The sequence below is a fragment of the Lynx canadensis genome, chromosome D2, assembly GCF_007474595.2.
Source record: "Lynx canadensis isolate LIC74 chromosome D2, mLynCan4.pri.v2, whole genome shotgun sequence".
Lineage (NCBI taxonomy): Eukaryota > Metazoa > Chordata > Mammalia > Carnivora > Felidae > Lynx > Lynx canadensis.
The window spans coordinates 75,066,141-75,088,157 of record NC_044313.2 but is presented as its reverse complement, the minus strand read 5'-3'; the positions used below and the strand labels follow the sequence as shown (position 1 = coordinate 75,088,157).

General features: G+C 41.6%; 1 protein-coding gene and 1 non-coding gene across 2 annotated transcripts in view; one reads left to right on the top strand and one right to left on the bottom strand.

Moving 5' to 3' along the window:
* Positions 1-22,017, bottom strand: part of MTR (5-methyltetrahydrofolate-homocysteine methyltransferase) — a 106,160-nt gene that overhangs the window by 67,408 nt on the left and 16,735 nt on the right. The window contains 5 exon segments of the mRNA XM_030334007.1: positions 1,899-2,011; positions 4,718-4,797; positions 7,660-7,727; positions 9,451-9,512; positions 10,831-10,931. Of these exon segments, the coding sequence (XP_030189867.1) occupies positions 1,899-2,011; positions 4,718-4,797; positions 7,660-7,727; positions 9,451-9,512; positions 10,831-10,931 (424 nt within the window).
* Positions 17,930-18,036, top strand: LOC115527830. The gene has a single exon (XR_003973066.1). It is a non-coding gene; the product is annotated as a U6 spliceosomal RNA (small nuclear RNA).

Below are 22,017 nucleotides of genomic sequence, written 5' to 3'. Positions count from 1 at the left end.
GAGTGAGAGCGTGGAGGTCCGAGTCTCCCACACGGGCTCACTATGATGAAGTCATGTGTACAAGGTGAGCAAGACTCAGCACTGGGGTTTCTTTTAGGCCAGTGCTCTTCCCAGCAAACCGCAAAGCCTTGAGGGATCATTACTTCAAGGGAAATTAGAATCAAATAAAGAGTCACCCCTACTGATCCCATTCCAGTCTCCACCGACTCCTCGTCCTGTGGACTCTAGGCAGAGACAGCAGAGAACACTGGGGGTCTATCTACCACTTACTTGACGGAAAACAACAGGCAAGTAGTTTAACTTGCCCCAAAGGCCCATCGGTAAGATGGGGATGATAATAATACCCATCTCACAGGTCTGTGTGGGTTCAACAGTGACGTAAAGTGCTGAGCACCACGACTGGCCCATAGTAAGACCTTACTAAATGCTAGACACTATTTAAAAAAAATTTTTTTTAATGTTTGTTTATTTTTGAGAGACAGAGAAAGTACGCACAAGCGGGGGAAGGGCGGAGAGAGAGGGAGACACAGAATCCAAAGCAGGCTCCAGGCTCCGAGCTGTCAGCACAGAGCCCGATGCAGGGCTCGAACTCACGAACCGTGAGATCACGACCTGAGCTGAAGTCAGACTTAAGCGACTGGGGCACCCGGGCGCCCCTAAATGCTAGACACTGTTACCCCCATCTGCTTGCATCTTCCTAAAACGCCCTCTGTTCTCCGTGTCAAATCTGTCAAATCTGAGGGCTGAAAGGGACGCTACAGAATGACCCTAAGAATCGAAACATAAATAGAAACATGGCCAATGGAAGAACGCCATAGAACCACAAAGGCTCATGAGGATTTTAGAGGGGAAGCGACACGTAAAAAAAAGGGCACGGCATGGGGGAGGGAGGGGCGGGGCAGAAGCAAGCCTCCTGGAATATTCAAATGACAGACCAGGATATGAGGGAGGTCTGGTGCCTGCATGGAGAGAACTGAATAGTGGCCTAAGGAGTTTGGAATTTATCCCATCTGCAAAAAAATGTCACCCTGTGGCAGCTTCTGGCCTGGGGTGACAGAAGCACACAGTGGCAGCGAGCAGCAGCAGGAGCACAGGGAAAAAGACTGACACAATGGCCAGGAACCGGCTAAGAGGCTCGGCTGGAGGGCCGCAAAGGATGACAGATGGGCCCTTTCTCGGTGAGTAAAACTAAGTCCAGTTTGATACCGGTTTCTGGAAGACCTACTTCCTAAAGCACGCAAAACCTCAGTGACAGCTGATGATAAGATAAATCAGACTAAACTCCTCCAATTTTAACTTCTGATTTTAATAAGAAAAAAAAAATCTATCCAGATGCTTAGGGGAGGCACTTCTGGGATCAGATTTTGCTTATGCGCAGGGTGACTGAGCCTGAAAATACTGTGGCTAAACTATCATGTAAACTTTCCAAGACAGGGGCCTAGTCCTTCTTTTCTGTTTGCTTGTCTGTGTCAGTCCAGAGCCAGCAGAATCAGAAACACTACGAGTCACTTGGTTGATGTGGTTATGAGGAAGTGGATAGGAATTTTCTCGGCTTCCTCTTTCCCTAGAAGGATTTGTGAGAAGCCAAAATGAAGAGTATCCTCAAATTTTTAAATTTATCTCACAATTAACAGAAAAGGTCGGAACCGGGATCCCTCCCATCTCACCCCACTTCACATCCCCAATGAGGTTCTTTTCGACCAACGTTAGTGAGAACGGCTTCGGTCTCCCGAAGCCTCCCCTCCCAGCTGCCCAGCCCGCTGCTAACACGCATGACCGTTCTCCTCACAGTCCCCACCGCGCTGCAAATCACTCTCTCAGAGGCAGAGCGGTTTCACTGACACGCCGTCTAGCCGACGACATGGCAGATGCCTCAAGGGTCTTACTAAGATGCTCACTTCATAGTTTCCTGCCATGATGAGTTTAGCAAACCTCCTGGATCCTGCCACGTTACAGCGCTCTCCAATGTTAACAAAGTTGGTGTACGGTCCGATCCTGAAGGGCTCTAGACCTTAAAAGGAGAAGCATTTTGAGAATTTTCTGGAAATTCACATGATGATATGAGACAGAAAACAAGCGCTTTCATGAGAAAGAAAAGAAGTTTTGGCGGCACAGCGCATCTGGCTACACAGGACGCCTAACACGGGGTGAGGAAGGACCACGGCCTTCTTCCCCCAGAAATCTTTAAACATGACAAAGGCTGTATGTTACAGCTGCACTTACAACCACAACTCTCAAAAGAAGTATTTCAGGGCTTTTCAGTTCAAAATTTTTCTAAGGAACTGCATCATACCAGCTTTGATAAACAAGGAAAAATTATCATCATACCCCTATTTCACCAAGAGCGTGGGGCCAAGGCCGGGAGGTCAGGAGCCAAAGGATTGCTCGCAGCTGGCCACTTGGAGATCAGCGGGAAGCCAGCCGGGGCGAGCTTCCTTCATCCCCCCAGCAGCACGCTCAGAACTCTACCTGCTGTCTTTGACCCAGAGGCCAAGAGCCCGGGACCAGCAAGGTCGGACTGGGTCACCAGGAAGGACCCAGGATGAGCCCTGGGACACCGGAGTCGCCACGGCACACCCTCCACTCGTGAGCGGACTCTGGGAAACGCAACTCGGGCTGTCTGCACCTCTCGCCTTATTTGCCAAGGGGACGTAACATCTCCCCTGGTACGGGCCACGTTAGGGGCAAATACCAGCTTTACAATTAGGAACACATTAACCGAGGTAAAAAGCAACGGGCGGTGCAAAGTTATCGCTACAGAAAACGCTGTTATCTGTTTCTGTTCTAATGATATTTAAAGCACGAGGAGACAGGGTCTGGCAGGATCTGGGGACGGCCAGCCCCGGGTTCCAAGCCCCGTCCAGCTATTTCAGCACACAGACCAGGGCCGCTTCTTTTGTGGCCTCTGATTTTATAAAAAAGAGACATAAAAGGATGTTTTTTTGCACACTTTTTTCATACATTTCATAGCAATATTGTAAAAACGAGACTAGATAATACTGATAAGCGTAAAATTAGCATCTGCAGTCATCGCTGTTGTTGTTAATGAGAGAAAATGGCTTTTGCGTCCTTTGCCAAAGCACTGGTTGAAAAGGAACAAGATATCAGGGAGAGGAAAATAATGAATACAAGATGAGTAATTATGAAGGTCTTCCAGACTGGTTAACAGACTGGGGAGACATCCCTTCCCAGTTCTGTCTTGATTTCTTCCCACTGGTAGTGACTCTCCACGTGAACCTCGGGGTACCCCTGATCCGGAGGCAGACGCCAAGGTTCGCAGGGCAGGCAAACAGGGGTGCCAACATTTACGTGCTGAGGGGGACCCTGTGTCATCGCCCTACAAGCATTGTATACAAAGTGCTTCTCAACTATTATCAATGTGAGGTATCTGACATAAAAGCTACATTTTCCTTACGTCTGCAATCTATAAAAGAACCATTTAAAGGAGTGTGTTGGATGTCATTCTTTTAAGATCTGATTGAAGGTGATTTTTAAAAGCAATTTAGAAATAGCACTGGAAATTCAAATTGGAAGAAGAGGCTTCTTTGATTCTTCCACATAAATTCTTTTTAAAAATCCTATCTAAAAGGTTCTCTTGTTTCAATCTTGGCAAAGTCAATCAGTAGTCTTAAGATCTAAGGATGAAATCAACTATCCTACCACACCTCTCCCTGGCAGAAGCCACGTTCGGGGGTAAGGAGTGTGCCATCACCCCTTAAATCCCACTCCCTCTAGGCTTGCTCTCCGTCTTCTGGAAAATGAACAGAAAGCCAGGAAGACTGCAGAGGGTTTTTAACCCAACTTCACACTCACTCACTGGGATGAATTCTATGAAATATGTTCTGACTGAGAAAAGGAGGTGCTGCTTTTGCTGTCCTCAGATTTTATTTCAACTTCCTTAGAGGAACATAAGGAACACACATATTTCAATTTTGAGAAATGTTAAATTCTAAGTTATTAGGGTGCATAATTTCCCACGTGCACTATTTGCAGATTCTCTAAGAATCTGTTATTGTATACATATATCTGTATATCCATAAATACATATACACACACACATTTTTGTTGTTGTTGCTTAAAAATACCATCTAAGAATATGTCATTTTAGTATTGTGGAGAAAATATAAAACTTAAAGTTATTTCTCTAATAGTCGGCATAATGGACTACTTTACTGATGATGTTCCTTATTTGAACATCAAAACTCATTCCAGAAAAGGGAGGCTGCCCACCTAACAGGACTGATGAGCACCCAACAGAACAGTAACTACACCTCTTTGTAAAGTCCTGAACACACAGCAAATGCAGGATCATGGCAAGAATATCATAGAAGCAAACAATTTCCTAGGAAGAGGCTGCCGTCATTACAAACCACTGTTTGTGGCGGTTTGGAACTTTCACTAACTAACGGCAAATCTGACGATTCAAATGGTTAGCCTGTGGCCGAGAGTGTGTTTTCAAAGCGGTGCGTAACAGAGCTGCGACTGTGTGAGTTCTAATTCTGAGCAGAGACCCCACCTGGGCAAACCACCTGTGCCTTCTGCACATTTCCCACCTCTACTCTCCACTAGAAGCCACTTAAATGCCAGAAAACACGCACGCCTCTTGACCTAAGAAGCAAGTTACTTGGCACACGTATCACCACCGCTCAGAGTAAACGTACGGAATTAACCCACAAGTGGTTTCTGAAATCCTAACAATCGTGTCTCTACCACTTACCAGAGAGTAACATATGCTGTTCAAAAACAGTGGCAGGTGGAACTCTAGGCTTACAGTTTTTCACAGCTTCAGCAATTTCCCTGAGTTAAAAGACAAAACACTACATCCATTAATTCAGAAGAAAATAAGTTGAATTAAGCTAATTTCCAGCTATGAAATTAAGTCTATTTAACATAATTATGCACATAATCATGTACCTAATTCCAAACGTGCGGCAGCAGCTACGCCTTTTAGTTTTCTCAGCAAGGCCGAAAATGAACGTACAAACTTGAACTTTTCTCTACCTGCCCAGTCTGCTGGGCACTGACTGTACCAGCTTCTGCGCTCAGAGATACAAACTGAGAGATGGATGGGATGGTTTATGCAAATGCCAACAGCAAATCCCCTCCTTTCTTTCCCAAACCCATATGGGGCCTTCCATCCATGAACCATGTGCTTGCTTCCTAGTAGTTTGACAGAAAAAAGGCTTCCTCGTAGAGGAGAAGCACACAGCAGACGGGGTGCCACGAGTGCAGGCCTGTGTTTTAGGTCTGTTTTCTCTAAGCATAGGCACACAGTAGGGAGGGCATATAGTAATAAATCACTTAAAACCCCAAAAATAATTACTCGCAAAAATTTGCTTTGATTGTGCACACACTTCTTAACCTTATTGGCTGTAGTACATCATGTCTTAGATCCACTTGGAAAAATCAGGCTACTCCACTAAATTTATCAGGACCTGTATGAACTGCTCACTCTGCTGACCTAGATTAGTATGCAGATGCCCCAGTAGAAGCAGCAGGAGAGCGTGTGCGTGCGCGCGCGCACACACACACACACAGAGGTGAGTAGACAGAGATAGAAACATATACGCCTACATGTATATACACACAATCACACAGGTATTTTTTTTTTAATGTTATTTTTGAGAGAGAGACAGAGACAGAGTGCGAATGGGGCAGAGACAGAGGGAGACACAGAATTTGAAACAGGCTCCAGGTTCCTAGCTGTCAGCACAGAGCCTGATGGGGGACTCAAACTCACAGACTGTGAGATCCTGACCTAAGCTGAAGTTGGACGCTTAACTGACTGAGCCTCCCAGGCGGCCCACCCCACAGGTATTTTTAAAACAACTCTCTTTAGGGGTGCCTGGGTGACTCCGTTGGTTGAGCATCTGTCTTTGGCTCAGGTCATGATCTCACAGTTCATGAGTTTGAGCCCCACATCAGGCTCCACGCTGACAGTGTGGAGCCTGCTTCGGATTCTCTATCTCCCCCTCTCTCTCTGCCCCTCCCCTGTTCATGCTCTCTAAATAAAACTTTAAAAAATAAATGAATAAAAACAAAACAACTCTTTTTAAAAAGGAGAGGATAACCTTAAAAACAAAAGGAAACCGAAAGATATACTATATTCAACTACTGATAGCTTTTAGATATTATTTAAAAGATGTTTTAAAAATTACATAGGCTCGGGGCGCCTGGGTGGCTCAGTCAGTTAAGCAGTTAAGCATCCGACTTCGGCTCAGGTCATCTCACAGTTCGTGGTTCAAGCCCCGTGTTGGGCTCTATGCTGACAGCTCGGAGCCTGGAGCCTGCTTCAGATTCTGTGCCTCCCTCTCTCTCTGCCCCTCCCCTGCTCATGCTCTGTCTCTCTCTGTCTCAAAAATAAATAAAAACATTAAAAAAAATTAAAAAAAAATTACAGAGGCTCTTGGGATGCCTGGGTGGCTCAGTAGGATGAGCGTCCAACTTCGGCTCAGGTCATGATCTCATGGTTGAGAGTTCGAGCCCCACGTCAGGCTCTGTGCTAACAGCTCTGAGCCTGGAGCCTGCTTTGGATTCTGTGTCTCCCTCTTTCTCTGCCCCTCCCCTGCTCAATGCTCTGTCTCACTCTATCTCAAAAATAAATGCAAACATTAAAAACAAATAAATAAATAAAAATAAAAATTATATAGGCTCTTAACAGAGTCTATCACAGAAGCCAACAAAAAGAGTGAAATGTTAGATACATCAGAACAGCGGACATATCATGTGCACAGACTCAGCACAGTGGGATGACTGGCTCAAAATCGACCTTCACTCTAGGGAAAAAGCAAGTTACAAACAGTCCTAAACTGTATCCTATCTCACTGAACTGCAAGCCTCTTTAAGCCACACACTGGCAAGGACTTGAACACATGCTCTCCTTCACACCCTGTCCCTCAGATGCTCGCTCAACAACACGGGTTAGGCCAATGACCGGGCGACTTCTCTTGACCTCAAGGAGCTTGGTTGTCTTGTCATCTTTTCCTTCCATGAGAGAACTAATGGGGATGTGTGTTTGCCCACAGGAAATATGAGCTGTCCTTCCTTGACTTTCTGAATATTAGTCAGGTATTTATGGATAGAATATCGTGATGGAATTTGCTTTACAATGTTCTAAGGGGAAAAAATTGGGAAATAGATAAAAAAAAGAAAGAAAAGCAAAATACTGAAAATTATGGAAACTCTGTGACAGGCACATGGAGATTCATTTTATTAATCTTCTTTTGTTTTTGGAATTTGTCACAGTATAAAGGTATCTTAGTTTGCTGGGGCTGCCATAATGAAATACCACAGACTGAGTAGCTGAAACGGCAGAAATTTTTTTCTCGAAGTTCTAGAAGCTAGAAGTCTGAGAAGAAGGTGTTGGCAGAGCTGGTCGCCTCTCTGGCTCACAGATGTCTTCTTCTCCCTATGTGCTCACAGGGTCCCTTCCTCTGTGAGACTGTGTCCTTATCCCTTCTTACAAAGACACCAGTTATATTGGATTAGGGCCAACCCATATGATCTCATTTCACCTGAATCATCTCTTTGAAGATCCTATCTCCAAATACAGTCACTTCAAAGGAACTGGGAGGTTGGGACTTCAACATATGAATTTTGGGGGGTGGGGACACAATTCATCCCACAACAAAAGGTAAAATACTTAGAAATGATTACCACCTGATATGATCTGGTGTCGTACCACAGCACCCACCAACTATATTGACCAAGCCATCCACAGCAAAGCCCTGCATTTAGGAAAAGAAACAGTTTCAGAGTCCATCTGAATTCAAAATTCACCACCACCCCTTGAGCGGAAAAGAGATCTACATTTCATAAATGAATGTTTCACTAAAAAGAGGGTTAAACATAATCCAAGATACAAAGCTTTCACATGCCTTAGATAGGTTTAAAGCAGGGAACATAGCTCAGATAACTATGAAATCCTTTATACCATTTAAAATGTAATGATGTAATCATTTGCCTACTTGGACATAATAAAGACCTTTTTTTTTTTACCTATATGCTGAGTGGAATCACATGATGAGCTGGATAACACATCAAATAACACATAAAGTACATACCACCTTTTACATTTAAATTAATTTAAAATTTTATGGGGGTGCCTGGGTGGCTCAGTCAGTTAAGCATCCGACTTTGGCTCAGGTCACGATCTCACAGTTGGGGAGTCCGAGCCCCACGTCGGGCTCTGTGCTGACAGCTCGGAGCCTGGAGCCTGCTTCGCATTCTGTGTCTCCCTCTCTCTCTCTGTACCCCCCACCCCCCACTCGTGCTCTGTCTCTCTCTCAAAAATGAATCAACATTTAAAATTTTTTTAATTAATTTAAAATTTTAAAGAATTAAAAATTCAGCTCCTCAGTCACATCTCAAGCTCTCGGCACACGGCAGTGGCTGCATACTGGACAGTGTGGTGTAGAATTTAACCACAAGCTAGTTAGGGAAGGACAGTAACTGAAACAGGAAGTCAAGGAACTGAGAAGTCGGAGAACTGGAAAGATCATCTACTAGAAAGGTCTTGAAGTCTCAAGAATTAAGTCAGAAATCATTTAGGAGAGAATGTTAATGAGCCAGAAGCTAAAACTTCAAGGAATGAGGAAAAGAGACCCAGGAGTTAGTGGGTGGTACGGTCCCAAGACCTGGGATTCAAAGGTGGGAGGTATGTGGGCAAGAAGGTATCCTTGTGACAACAGGGAGCAAGAAGACATCAATGCTCCCCAACAGTATGCTTGAGGCAAAGTGGGGGAGGGGAGCCACCACGTGAGGGCGTTGCAGAGAACAGCCTAGTTTCAAGTAGTTCGGGTTGGACCTGACTGGGAATTTTGCAACAGACACCAGTGCCTGATGGGAAGAAAAATGCTGCTGTCAAGCCCCTCCCTCTGCCTCCACCACCTTAATTCAGAGTAGTTAAGCCTTTTTTTGTTTGGTTGTTTTTAATATTTATTTATTTTGAGAGAGAGAGAGAGGGGCGCCTGGGTGGCTCAGTCAGTTAAGCGTCCGACTTCGGCTCAGGTCACAGTCTTGTGGTTTGTGAGTTTGAGCCCCACGTCGGGCTCTGTGCTGACAGCTCATGCTCTCTCTCTCTCAAAAAGAAATAAAAATTAAAAAAGAAAATTTTTTTTAAAGAGAGAGAGAGAGAGAGAGAGACAGCAGGGAAGGGGCGAGAGAGAGAGGGAGACAGAGAATCCCAAGCAGGTCCCATGCTGTCAGCACAGAGCCCAATGCAGGGCTCAATCCCATGAACTGTGAGATCATGACCTGAGCCAAAATCAAGAGTCGGACACTTAACAGAATGAACCACCCAGGCACCCAGAGTAGTTCAGCTTTTGTTATACATACACTGGGATTGCTTTAGGAGAAAATTTTAAGTTTTCTAAATATTCTCTAGATACTGTAAATCTAAGATTTCATTTCTCTATCTCTTAAAAACTGAAGGGAAAGAGAATCGTTAACCTTTAGTTGCATGGCCATCATGTGCGGAGTTTCGTCGTAGTCACCGAAAGTGTTGGGAAGACCTAGGAAAGCAGATTACAAGCGTTATTGAAAATCGCCTTGACGTGCAGACTAATGTTGCCGAAGGCTTTAGGTTTAAAAGTGAGAAAAGTTTATAATTATATGATGATTGTTTGCAAAATCAAACTATAATTCTTAATAATGAACACAGTAAATGAAAAGGTATCACACCCCCGCCCCCCAGAAAACCACAGAGGCAAATAAACAGAGACTATTTCTCTTCCATCTGAAAGAAGAGTCACCACCCCAGCCCCTTCCCGCGAAGGAAACTCAATCTCGTCAGCTAGCTGGTTGGGGGCGGGGGTTAGGAGAGTGCTACATATCCTTTGAATTGATGAGAGCACCGGCTATAAAATTAAAAACAAAACAAAAAAAACACAACCAATCACCTCTCAAATAAATTTTTCCAAATAAAAGTTTCCAGTAAAACTTTAGCATCTAATTAACCAATTTCCTGTTTTATTTATTATCCCCTTCTAGTTTTCTTCTCCTGGTGGGAAAGAAAATTTATTAAGCATTAAAATGTATATATTTTGGGAAAGAAAGCTGGAAAATGATGTTTACCCCTAAGGAGCTAAGCAAATGCTCAAAAACATTCACCAGGAAATCTGGTTAATCCAAAATGGGTTATCAGTTTCTAATTGGATAGTTTGAGAACTGCCTATAAATATCTTAAAATTTCTTACATATAGTAAACTAGAAGAGCTAACTTTTAGAAAGGAATCGGGGCGCCTGGGTGGCGCAGTCGGTTAAGCGTCCGACTTCAGCCAGGTCACGATCTCGCGGTCCGGGAGTTCGAGCCCCGCGTCAGGCTCTGGGCTGATGGCTCAGAGCCTGGAGCCTGTTTCCGATTCTGTGTCTCCCTCTCTCTCTGCCCCTCCCCTGTTCATGCTCTGTCTCTCTCTGTCCCAAAAATAAATAAATGTTGAAAAAAAAAATTTTAGAAAGGAATAATCTAACACACAGGTTGTTAATACAGCGGAATGGACAGGAGGGCTCCCTCTCCTCTTTTTCTTGCACTCCTCTCTTTGGCCACATTCACCCGGCCAGCACTGTCACCAAAAGCAAGGCTCTGCTCGGCTATGTACCTGGGATTCAACCCCCAAAGTTCTGTCCAATTCCGAGGCTTTCAGGCTGAGTCAAACTGTTCCTTCAAGTCTAGAGGGAAACAGTGGTCTAGACCCACTGTATTTTCATTTAGAAGATTCCCACTGAATGTCAACTATATACCAAGACCTGCAAAATAAACTCTTTTAACTCTACCTATCCCTGTCTTGTGTATTTGGATTTCCTCAGGTGCAACTCCCTAGAAATACACACCTGCATTGGGGTAACAGAGGACATAGGCTGTTGTACATTTTCCAATTGTTTCAATAAAAGGTCTCATTTCAGCTGCACCCAGAGCACAGTTTAATCCAATGCTGTAAAAACAAAAAGATATTAGGAGCATCATCTTGCACACAAAATATCTTCATATAGAAAAAGTCACAATAGGGGCGCCTGGGTGGCGCAGTCGGTTAAGCGTCCGACTTCAGCCAGGTCACGATCTTGCGGTCCGTGAGTTCGAGCCCCGCGTCAGGCTCTGGGCTGATGGCTCGGAGCCTGGAGCCTGTTTCCGATTCTGTGTCTCCCTCTCTCTCTCTCTGCCCCTCCCCTGTTCATGCTCTGTCCCTCTCTGTCTCAAAAATAAATAAACGTTAAAAAAAAAAAATTTTTTTTAAAAGAGTCACAATAAAGAAAGGACTATATCTAAAACCAAGCAGATAATAAATCTCCACTTCAGCTTTAGCACCTCCATTCAGATATAAACAAAGCCATTTCACCAAAGTCCCCAGAAGCACTGAATGTTTCTGTCTACGTCTCCCACGTCAGGTGATGTTACAGCTAAAGGACCCTGCCTCGGATATCTCCTCGAATAAGTTCACAGTTTGGTTAATGGTATCCTGTGAAGCAGAAATGCCTGCAAACTACCACTGCTAATAAACATCTGATCTGAAATCAACACATAAGAGAAAGAAAAAGGACAATTATGGCGGTAGAAGGCACATTAATGACACATAGAAGCCACTGTGGGAGTGCAGAAGACCAAGATTCATTAGTCTTTGTTCTATAACCGACTTGCAAGGTGACCTTGGACTTATAATTTGTCCTCTTATAAATTAAGCTAACTTCTTTACTATAAAGTGAAGTTTCATTTTGCAAATGAAACTTACTGTGGGCTCAAATAACACAGATCTAAGCAGAGCTGCTCTAACAAGTAATCCCACTCTCAGCGGGGGCCCCTAAGGCCTTCAGGAATTCAGAAATTAACTATGAAGCTACTAGTCTAGGAGATCTTTTAGTTTTTCATATTTCACTTTTTTTTTCTTTTGCTATGATTCCTAAGTGCAATGCGGTATATACTAGATTAGATCTTAAGGCAGAAAAGGGGGCATTAGTGGAAATACTTGAAAGCTGAATAAAGTCTGGAGTTTAGTTAATAGCAATACTATTCTTACTTTTGACCAAAGGACCATAGCTATGTAAGATAGTAACATTCAGGAAAACTAGATGCAGAGTATATAGAAATTCTCTCTGCTATCTTTGCAACTTTTCTACAAATCTGAAATTACCGCCCCCTGAAAAAAGTTTATTTAACACACACACAATAGCCATTCATGATAAAAACTCTCAGGAAACTAAGAACAGAGGGAAACTTCCTCAACTTGATAAAGAACATTTACAAAAGACCTATAGCTAACATCATACTTAATGATCTAAAACTAATATCCCCCTAATATCAGGAACAAAACAAAGGATGTCCATTTTCATCTCCTACTCAACATCGTACTGCAAGTCGTAGCTAATGCAAGAAGAGAAGGAAATTAAATTATACAGATTGGGAAGGAAGACATAAGTCTGTCTTTGTTCAAAGATAAGATTGTCGACGTAGAAAATCCCAAAGAATCAACAAAAACTCCTGGAATCAATACACAATTATATATAGCAAGGTCACAAAATATAAGGTTAATATACAAAATTCAACTGTTTATCTATATACCAGCAATGAGCAACTGATATTAGAAATTAAAAACACGGGGCGCCTGGGTGGCTTAGTCAGTTGACCATCTGACTTCGGCTAGGATCATGATCTCGTAGTTGACGAGTTCAAGCCCCGCATCGGGCTCTGTGCTGATAGCTCAGAGCCCGGAGCCTGCTTCTGATTCTGTCTCCCTCTCTCTCTGCGTCTCCCCTGCTCATGCTCTGTCTCTCTCTCTGTCTCAAAAATAAAGATAAACAGGGGCGCCTGGGTGGCGCAGTCGGTTAAGCGTCCGACTTCAGCCAGGTCACGATCTCATGGTCCGGGAGTTCGAGCCCCGCGTCAGGCTCTGAGCTGATGGCTCGGAGCCTGGAGCCTGCTTCCGATTCTGTGTCTCTCCCTCTCTCTGACCCTCCCCCATTCATGCTCTGTCTCTCTCTGTCCCAAAAATAAATAAACGTTGAAAAAAAAAATTAAAAAAAATAAATAAATAAAAAATAAAGATAAACATAAAAAAAAAAAGAAATTAAAAACACAACACCATTTACGTTAGCACAAAAACAAATGAAATACCTGGGTGTAATTCTAACAAAATATGTACAAAATCTACATGAGGAAAACTACAAACCTCGGAATAAAGAGATCAAAGCAAATCTAAATAGGTGGAGAGATATTCCATGTACATGAATAGGAAGACTCAGTATTGTTAAAACACCAATTCTTCCCTATTTATAATATAATTTATATATTCATTCACACAATCCCAATGAAAATCCCAGCCAGTTATTTTACAAATCAACTGATTCTGAAGTTCACATGGACAGGTGAACAACCCAGAATAACTAGTGCAATACTGAATTAGAAGAAAAATGGAAGGACTGACACTACCTGGCTTCAAGACTCACTACAAGCGAAGGTAATCAATGGTAGCGGTGAAAGAAGAGACAAACAGATCAATGGAATGAAAAAGAGAGTCCAGAAAAAGAACCACACAAATACAGCCAACTGATCTTTGATGAAGGAGCAAAGGCAAACCAATGGAGAAAGGACTTCCTTTTCAACAAATGGTCCTGGAAAGATGGGACACCCATATTTGAAAGAATTCAAGGACACACAGACCTTACAACTTTCACCAAAATTAACTCGAAATGGATCACAGTTAAATGTAAACTACAAAACTATTAAAGATATAAAGATATATATGAAGATAACACAGCCTGAAACTAATATTACACTGTATGTTAACTAACTGGAATTTAAATTAAAACTTGAAAGAAAGAAAAAAAGATAACACAGAAGACTTAGGTGGTTGTCAGTTTGGCAACACTGAAAGGAGAATCAATGAAAGAAAAAACTGACAAGCTAGACTTTACTACAATTAATAACTTCTGCTCAGCAGAGGACACTATCATGGGAAGACAAGCCACAGACTGGGAGAAAGTATTTGCAAAACACATATCAGATAAAGGAATGGTAATTAAAAGACAACAAAATCTTAAAATTCAATAATAAATACATATGCACCCAACACAGAAGCAACAAAAAACATAAAACAATTATTGACAGACCTAAAGGGAGAAATTGACAGCAATACAACAATACAGGACTATAACATACCACTTCCATCAATGATGATCATCCAGACAGGAAATCCATAAGGTGGCCTTAATATGATACATGAGACCAATGGACTTAACAATGATATATACAGAACATTCCACCCAAAAGCAGAAAACAGGTTCTTCTCAAGTGTACATGGAACATCCTCTAGAACACATGTCAGGCTACAAAATGAGTCTCAAAAAATTGAAGACTGAAATCGTGTCAAGCATCTTTTCTAACCACAATGATATAAAACTAGAAATCAATTACAGGAAGAAAACTGGAAAAACTACAAATATGTGAAGATTAAACATGTTACTGAACAACTACTGTGTCATAGAAGAAATCAAAGGAGAAATTAAAAAGCTACACAGAGACAAATGAAAAGAGAAATATGACACACCAACATCTCTGGGATGCAGCTAAAGCAGTTGTAAGAGGAAAGTTCAGAGCAACAGAGGTCAACCTCAAAAAAACAAGAGAAATCTCAAATGAGTAATTTAACTTTACACCAGAGGAACTAGAATAAGAAGAATAAACGAAGCCCAAAGTTAGCAAAAGGAAGGGAATAATAAAGTTCAGAGTAAAAATAAATGAAATAGAAGATAAAAAGACAAATAGAAAAGATCAATGGAACGAAGAGCTGGTTTTTTAAAAAGATAAATGCAATTGACAAAACTTTAGCTAAACTCCCTAAGAAAAAAGGAGAAGACTCAAATAAATCAGAAGTGAGAGCAGAGAAGTTACGAGTGATAACAAAGAAATACAAAAAAGTCATAAGAGACTATTATGAACAATTATATGCCAGTAAATTGAACCTACAAGAAATGGATAAATTCCCAGAAACTTACAATCTTCCAAGACTGAATCACAAAGGAATAGAAGATCTCAACAGACCAATTATTGTACTAGTTTGGAGACTGAAGCATAAAAGTCCAGGACCAGAAGGCCTCACTAGTAAATTCTACCAAAATATCCAAAGAAGATTTAATATCTATCCTTTTCAAACTCTTCCAAAAAATTGAAGAGAAGGAAATGCTTCTAAACTTACTTTACGAGGTATTACCCTGATACCCAAAACCAGGCAAGGACACGCCCAAAAAAGAAAATGACAGGCCAATATCCCAGATGAACAAAGATGCAAAAGTCCTTAACAAAATATTAGCAAACAGAATTCAGCACTACATTAAAAGGATCACACACCACGATCAAGTGGGATTTATCCCTGGGATGCAAGGATGGTCCAACATCTGCAAGTCAGACAATGGAATATACCACATGCACAGAATGAAAAATAAAAATCCTATGATCTCAACGGATAAAGCAACTGACAAAATTCAACATCCACTGACGATAAAAACTCTCAACAAAGTGAGTACAGAGGAACATACCTCAACATTATAAAAACCATATACAGCAAACCTATAGCTAACGGCATTCTCAACGGTGAAAAGCTAAAGCTTTTCCTTAAGATCAGGAACAAGACAAGGATGCCCACTCTCTCCACTTTTATTCAACACAGTATCAGAAGTCTTAGCCACAGCAACTAGGCAAAAAGAAATAAAAAGCATCCAAATTGGAAAGAAGTAAAACTCACTATTTGCAGATGATAGGATACTATATGTAGAAAACTCTAAGGACTCCCCCCCAAAAACCGCTAGAACTAATAAATTAATTAAGTAAAGTTGCAGGATACAAAATTAATATAAAAAATGTTGCATTTCTATACACTAAAACTATTGGAAAGAGAAATTAAGAAAACCATCCCACACATTACATCAAAAAATAAAATACCTAGGAATAAATTTAACCAAGAGGGTGAAAGAACTGTACATTGAAAACTATAAGATGCTGATGAAAAAAACTGAAGATGACACAAAGAAATGGAAAAATATCCATGCTCATGAAATGAAAGAATATTGTTAAAATGTCCACAGTACCCAAAGCAATCTACAGATTCAGGGCAATCCCTATCAAAATTCCAATGGCATTTATCATAGAACTAACAAATAATTCTAAAATTTTTATGGAGCCACAAAAGACCCTCAGAAGTCAAAGCAATCTTGAGAAAGAAATACGAACCCAGAGATATCACATGCCCTGATTTCAAATTATACTACAAACTTAGAGTAATCAAAACAGTATGGTATTGGCATAGAAACAGACATACAAATCAATAGAAAAAAATAAACCCACGCATACATGGTCAATTAATTTACAACAAATGGGGCAAGAATATGCACTTGGGAAAGGACAGTCTCTTCTTTTTTTTTTTTTTTTAACATAATTTATTGTCAAATTGGTTTCCATACAACACTCAGTGCTCATCCCAGCAGGTGCCCTCCTCCATGCCCATCACCCACTTTCCCCTCTCCCCCACCCCCCATCAACCCTCAGTTTGTTCTCAGTATCCAAGAGAAGAACAGTCTGTTCAATAAATTGTGTTGGGAAAACTGGACAGCCACAAGCAAAAGAATGACCTTGAACCACTTTCTTATACCATACACAAAAGTCAATCAAAATGGATTAAAGACTTGCATGTAAGGGGTGTCTGGGTGGCTCAGTTAGTTATTTAAGCATCCTACTCTCAATTTTGGCTCAGGTCATGATCTCATGGTTTGTGAGATTGAGCTCCGCATCAGGCTCTGTGCTGACAGTGCAAAGCCTGTTTGGGATTCTCTCTCTCCTCTCTCTCTCTGTCCTTCCCCTGCTCACACACACTCTCTATCTCTCAAAATGAATAAAATAAACATTAAAAAAAAAGAAGACTTGCATGTAAGACCTGAAACCATAAAGCTCCTGAAAGAAAACATAGGCAGTAAGCTCCTTGACATCAAACTTAGTGGTGTTTTGTTTTGTTGTTTATTTTTTCAATATATTAAGTTTATTGTCAAATTGGTTTACATACAACACCCAGTGCTCATCCCAAAAGGTGCCCTCCTCAATACCCATCACCCCCCCCAACCCCCCATCAACCCTCAGTTTGTTCTCAGTTTTTAAGAGTCTCTTATGCTTTGGCTCTCTTCCACTCTAACCTCTTTTTTTTTTTTTTTTTCCTTCTCCTCCCCAGGGGTTTCTGTTAAGTTTCTCAGGATCCACATAAGAGTGAAACCATATGGTATCTGTCTTTCTCTGTATGGCTTATTTCACTTAGCATAACACTCTCCAGTTCCATCCATGTTGCTACAAAGGGCCATATTTCATTCTTTCTCATTGCCACGTAGTACTCCATTGTGTCAAAAACACACTCAGATATCACCTCACGCCAGTCAGAGTGGCCAAAATGAACAAATCAGGAGACTATAGATGCTGGAGAGGATGTGGAGAAACGGGAACCCTCTTGCACTGTTGGTGGGAATGCAAATTGGTGCAGCCACTCTGGAAAACAGTGTGGAGGTTCCTCAAAAAATTAAGAATACATCTACCCTATGACCCAACAATAGCACTGCTAGGAATTTACCCAAGGGATACAGGAGTACTGATGCATAGGGGCACTTGTACCCCAATGTTTATAGCAGCACTCTCAACAACAGCCAAATTATGGAAAGAGCCTAAATGTCCATCAACTGATGAATGAATAAAGAAATTGTGGTTTATATACACAATGGAGTACTTAGCGGTGTTTTTTGTTTGTTTGTTTGTTTTTGGATCAGATTGAAAAGTCAAGGGAAACAAAAAAAGACAGTAAACAATTGAGACTACATCGGACTGTAAAGCTTCCGCACAGTGAAGGAAACCATCAACACAACAAAAAGGCACCTACAGAATGGGAGAAGGTACCTGTAAATTGTATACCTGGTGCTCACTTTGGCAGCACATATACTAAAACTGGAATGATACAGAGAACATTAGCATGGCCCCTGAGCAAGGATAATGAGCAAATTATCTATCTGATAAGGGATTAATATCCAAAATATATAAAGAACTCATACAACTCAATAATACAACGAAAGACATCCAATTAGAAGATGGGAAGATCTGAATACTTTTCCAAAGAAGACATCCAGATAACCAACAGACACATGAAAAGATGCTCAACACGACTGACTCATCATCAGGGAAATACGAATCAAACCCACAAATAGATACCACCTCACACCAATCAGAATGGACAATATCAAAAAGACAAGAAATAACAAGTGTTGTCAAGGATGTGGAGAAAGGGGAACCCTTGTGCACTGTTGGTGGGAATATAAACTGGTTCAGCCACTGTGGAAAACAGCATGGAAGTTCCTCAAAAAGTTAAAACTAGAGCTACCCTATGATCCAGCAGTTCTACCACCAGGTATCTATCCAAAGAAAATGAAAACACTCATTTAAAAAAAATATATGTATCCCTATGTTCATTGCAACATTATTTATTATTGCCAAGATATGAAAACAACTAAGTGTCCATCAATGGATGAATGGATAGATGTCACACACACACACACACACACGAATATTATTCAGCCATAAAAAAGAATGAAATCTTGCCATTTGTAGCAATGTGGATGGATCTTGGGGGTATGATGTTAAGTGAAATAAGTCAGAGAAAGACAAATATTACATGATTTGGCTTACACACAGAACTTAAAAACCAAACCAAACAAAACCCAGACTCACAAATGCAGAACAGACTGATAGCTGCCAGAAGGGAGGGGCTTGGGGGTGGGGGGTGGTGACTTGGGTGCAGGAGATCGAAGAGCACAAACTTCCAGTTATAAAAGAATAAGTCACTGGGATGGAAATGCAAGGCTTGGGGAATACAGTCGGTAGTATTGTGTCAACTTTGCATGGTGGATTTACTGTGGTGATCGTCTTACAATGTACACAAATGTCAAACCACTATGTTATCCACCTGAAACTAATATAATATCTTAAGTCAACTGTACCTCAAAAAAAAAAAAAAGATTGCTAGATCCTACGCACGGCTAAGTCACAACCCTTGAACACAGCTCCACCTGGAACACTCTTTTTTTTTTTTTTTTAATTTTTTTTTTTCAACGTTTATTTATTTTTGGGACAGACAGAGACAGAGCATGAACGGGGGAGGGGCAGAGAGAGAGGGAGACACAGAATCGGAAGCAGGCTCCAGGCTCTGAGCCATCAGCCCAGAGCCTGACGCGGGGCTCGAACTCACGGAGCGTGAGATCGTGACCTGGCTGAAGTCGGACGCTTAACCGACTGCGCCACCCAGGCGCCCCTCCACCTGGAACACTCTTAATCTATTTTTAATCTTATGCTACGTCATCCACACTCAACACCAGGTAATAAACTAAAATGTTTTACATCACCACATTATCATTAGAAAGGATCCCAGCCTGGGGCGCCTGGGACGCCTGGGTGGCTCAGGCAGTTAAATGTCCAAATTTTGATTCTGGCTCAGGTCATGTTCTCCTGATCACGAGATCAAGCCCCTCATTGGGCTCTGCACTGCGCATGGAGCCTGCTTAGGATTCTCTCTCCTCTCTCTCTCTCTCTCTGCCCCTCCACCACTGTGCACTCTCTCTCTCTCAAAACAAATAAATAAACTTTAAAAAATAAATAAAAAGAAAGGACCTTGGACTTTTTCTAAACTTCATTCCAATCCTATCTCTTCGATAGTTAGGTGGCTCCAGTTCCCCATTTGCTGCGTGAGAAAGTTATGCCTAACTAGCAATCTGGGTCCCAGTAATGTTAAAGTAAAATAAGATAAATGAAATTGTTTCAGAAAAATAGTCTTTATATTGCTATTTGCTCATTCTGATACTTTCATATGCCTCTGCCAGGCCAACTCTGACTCGGGCTTTACAAATTAGTTCCAGAGGCGCCTGGGTGGCTCAGTCGGTTAAGCGTCCGACTTCGGCTCAGGTCACGATCTCCCGGCTCGTGAGTTCGAGCCCTGCGTCGGGCTCTGTGCTGACAGCTCGGAGCCTGGAGCCTCTTCAGATTCTGTGTCTCTCTCTCTCTCTCTCTCTCTCTCTCTCTCTCTCTCTGCCCCTCCCCTACTCACACTCTGTCTTTGTCTCTCAAAAATAAATTAAAAAACATTAAAAAATTAAAAAATAAATAAAAATAAAAATTAGTTCCAATATCACCTTCCCTACAAAGCCATCCTTGAATCCCACGAGAACACCATCACTCCAACCCACCTACTGCAAGATTTTTGTTCCTACTTTTGTAGAGCAGTTGACATTTTATATTTTAATTTATTTACGAATTTCTCCTACTGTTTCACATTTGCCTGTATTCCGGGGCACAGGGTTTCCATTAATGCTCTATGAATTAATAATAATAGTAATAATAATACAAAGACATTGTCCCACTGTACTTTGTTAACACATGTACAGTTTGTGATGATCAAAACCAGCAAGCAACAGTTTCTTACAGTCACCTTATTACATACTATCTGCTTATATACACACAAGTATAGGTATGTGTATTTTAAAAAGTCTCATAGATTTGTTAACCAACCTCCTCTATACTGAGATCAACTCTTAGTCCGGAACCAGAAAGCAAACTGGTGGGCACCACTCAGAGTTCCAAACCCAGAGCAATACAAACAGGATCTGATAAAACTCTCCAATTCCTGGGCTGCTTTCTACTTGTCCATCCGCCCCTTCGGTCTGTACGATTCATAACAAATTGGAGACCAGATCTATTCTCTCTGTGAGTAGGCTATAGATGGATGTTGAAGACACAGAAAGAATTATAGGATAACAATGGAAAAAAAAAAGTAACCGCTGAGTGGGTCGAAAGTCAGAATTAACTGCATGTTTGCTGAAGGAAGAGAAATATGTATTTTCGAAACTCCATAAAAATATCCTCCTTGGATTCCTGCAGGTGAGGCAGGGGCAGGGAGAACGCCCTCTAAGGGTATCCTCTGAGAACGGTCAGCAGAACAAAGACCAAGATGACACCTGGGCCAACGTAGGGGTTTCACCTACGTATCGAAGGATGCGACCAGATCATGATTAAGAGTAAAGGGGATGGGGAAAAGAGCAATAGAATAATACTCAAAAATATCTGAGGAAATACAGGGGCACTTGGGTGGCTTGCTGGTTGAGCGTCCGACTTCCGCTCAGGTCATGATCTCACGGTTTGCGAGTTTGAGCCCCGCGTCGGGCTCTGTGCGGACAGCTCAGAGCTTGCTTCGATTCTCTGTCTCCCTCTCTCTCTGCCCCTCCCCTGCTTGCTCGCTCCCTCAAAAATATATGAACATTTAAGAAAATGGTTTTTAAATATTTAAGGAAAGACAAAAAAATTCAAAAGTAAACTAGATAAAGTTTGTCTTCAGAGACCCCTACATTTTCCTATCCTTTAGTTTTTCGGTTGAACATTTACTGCATCCATTCTACACACCAAGGACTCTATTAAGCGTTAGAGATGTGCAGATGATTAAGAGATTGCTCTGGAAAAGCTCATGAGCTGTTCAATCAATCACAGTCAAGTTCAATACAGTTACTTTCTTAACTATCAGTCCCAATCAATTGTATAACAATGCACTCTAAATTAATAGCAGCTTTTAAGAAATCACACTGCCACATTAACTCAACTGTAAGACGTGTCATGAAATTAGAAACATTAAAACATGAATAAAACAACACGAAAATAATTGATGAAATGTGGAAGCACAGTCGCTAAGAGCTGCTCCTATCCCTAGATCACCTACTGACTTACAGCCTCTGAGTCTCTGTTCCAGTCTCATTAAAATGAGGACACAAACAGCAGTGCCTACCTCAAGGTGGTGCTGCTAGAATTAAAAGAAATAACTCACAGAAAGCACCTAAAACAGAAAACTCTCAATAAATGTCTATTACTATTATTTTTATGGCAGAGACTATAATAAAAGTAAACAGAGTGCTCTGAAAACATCAAGCTGAGCTAATCAGAGAGGGAAAGTTCCCTGGAGAGGACTCTGGAGA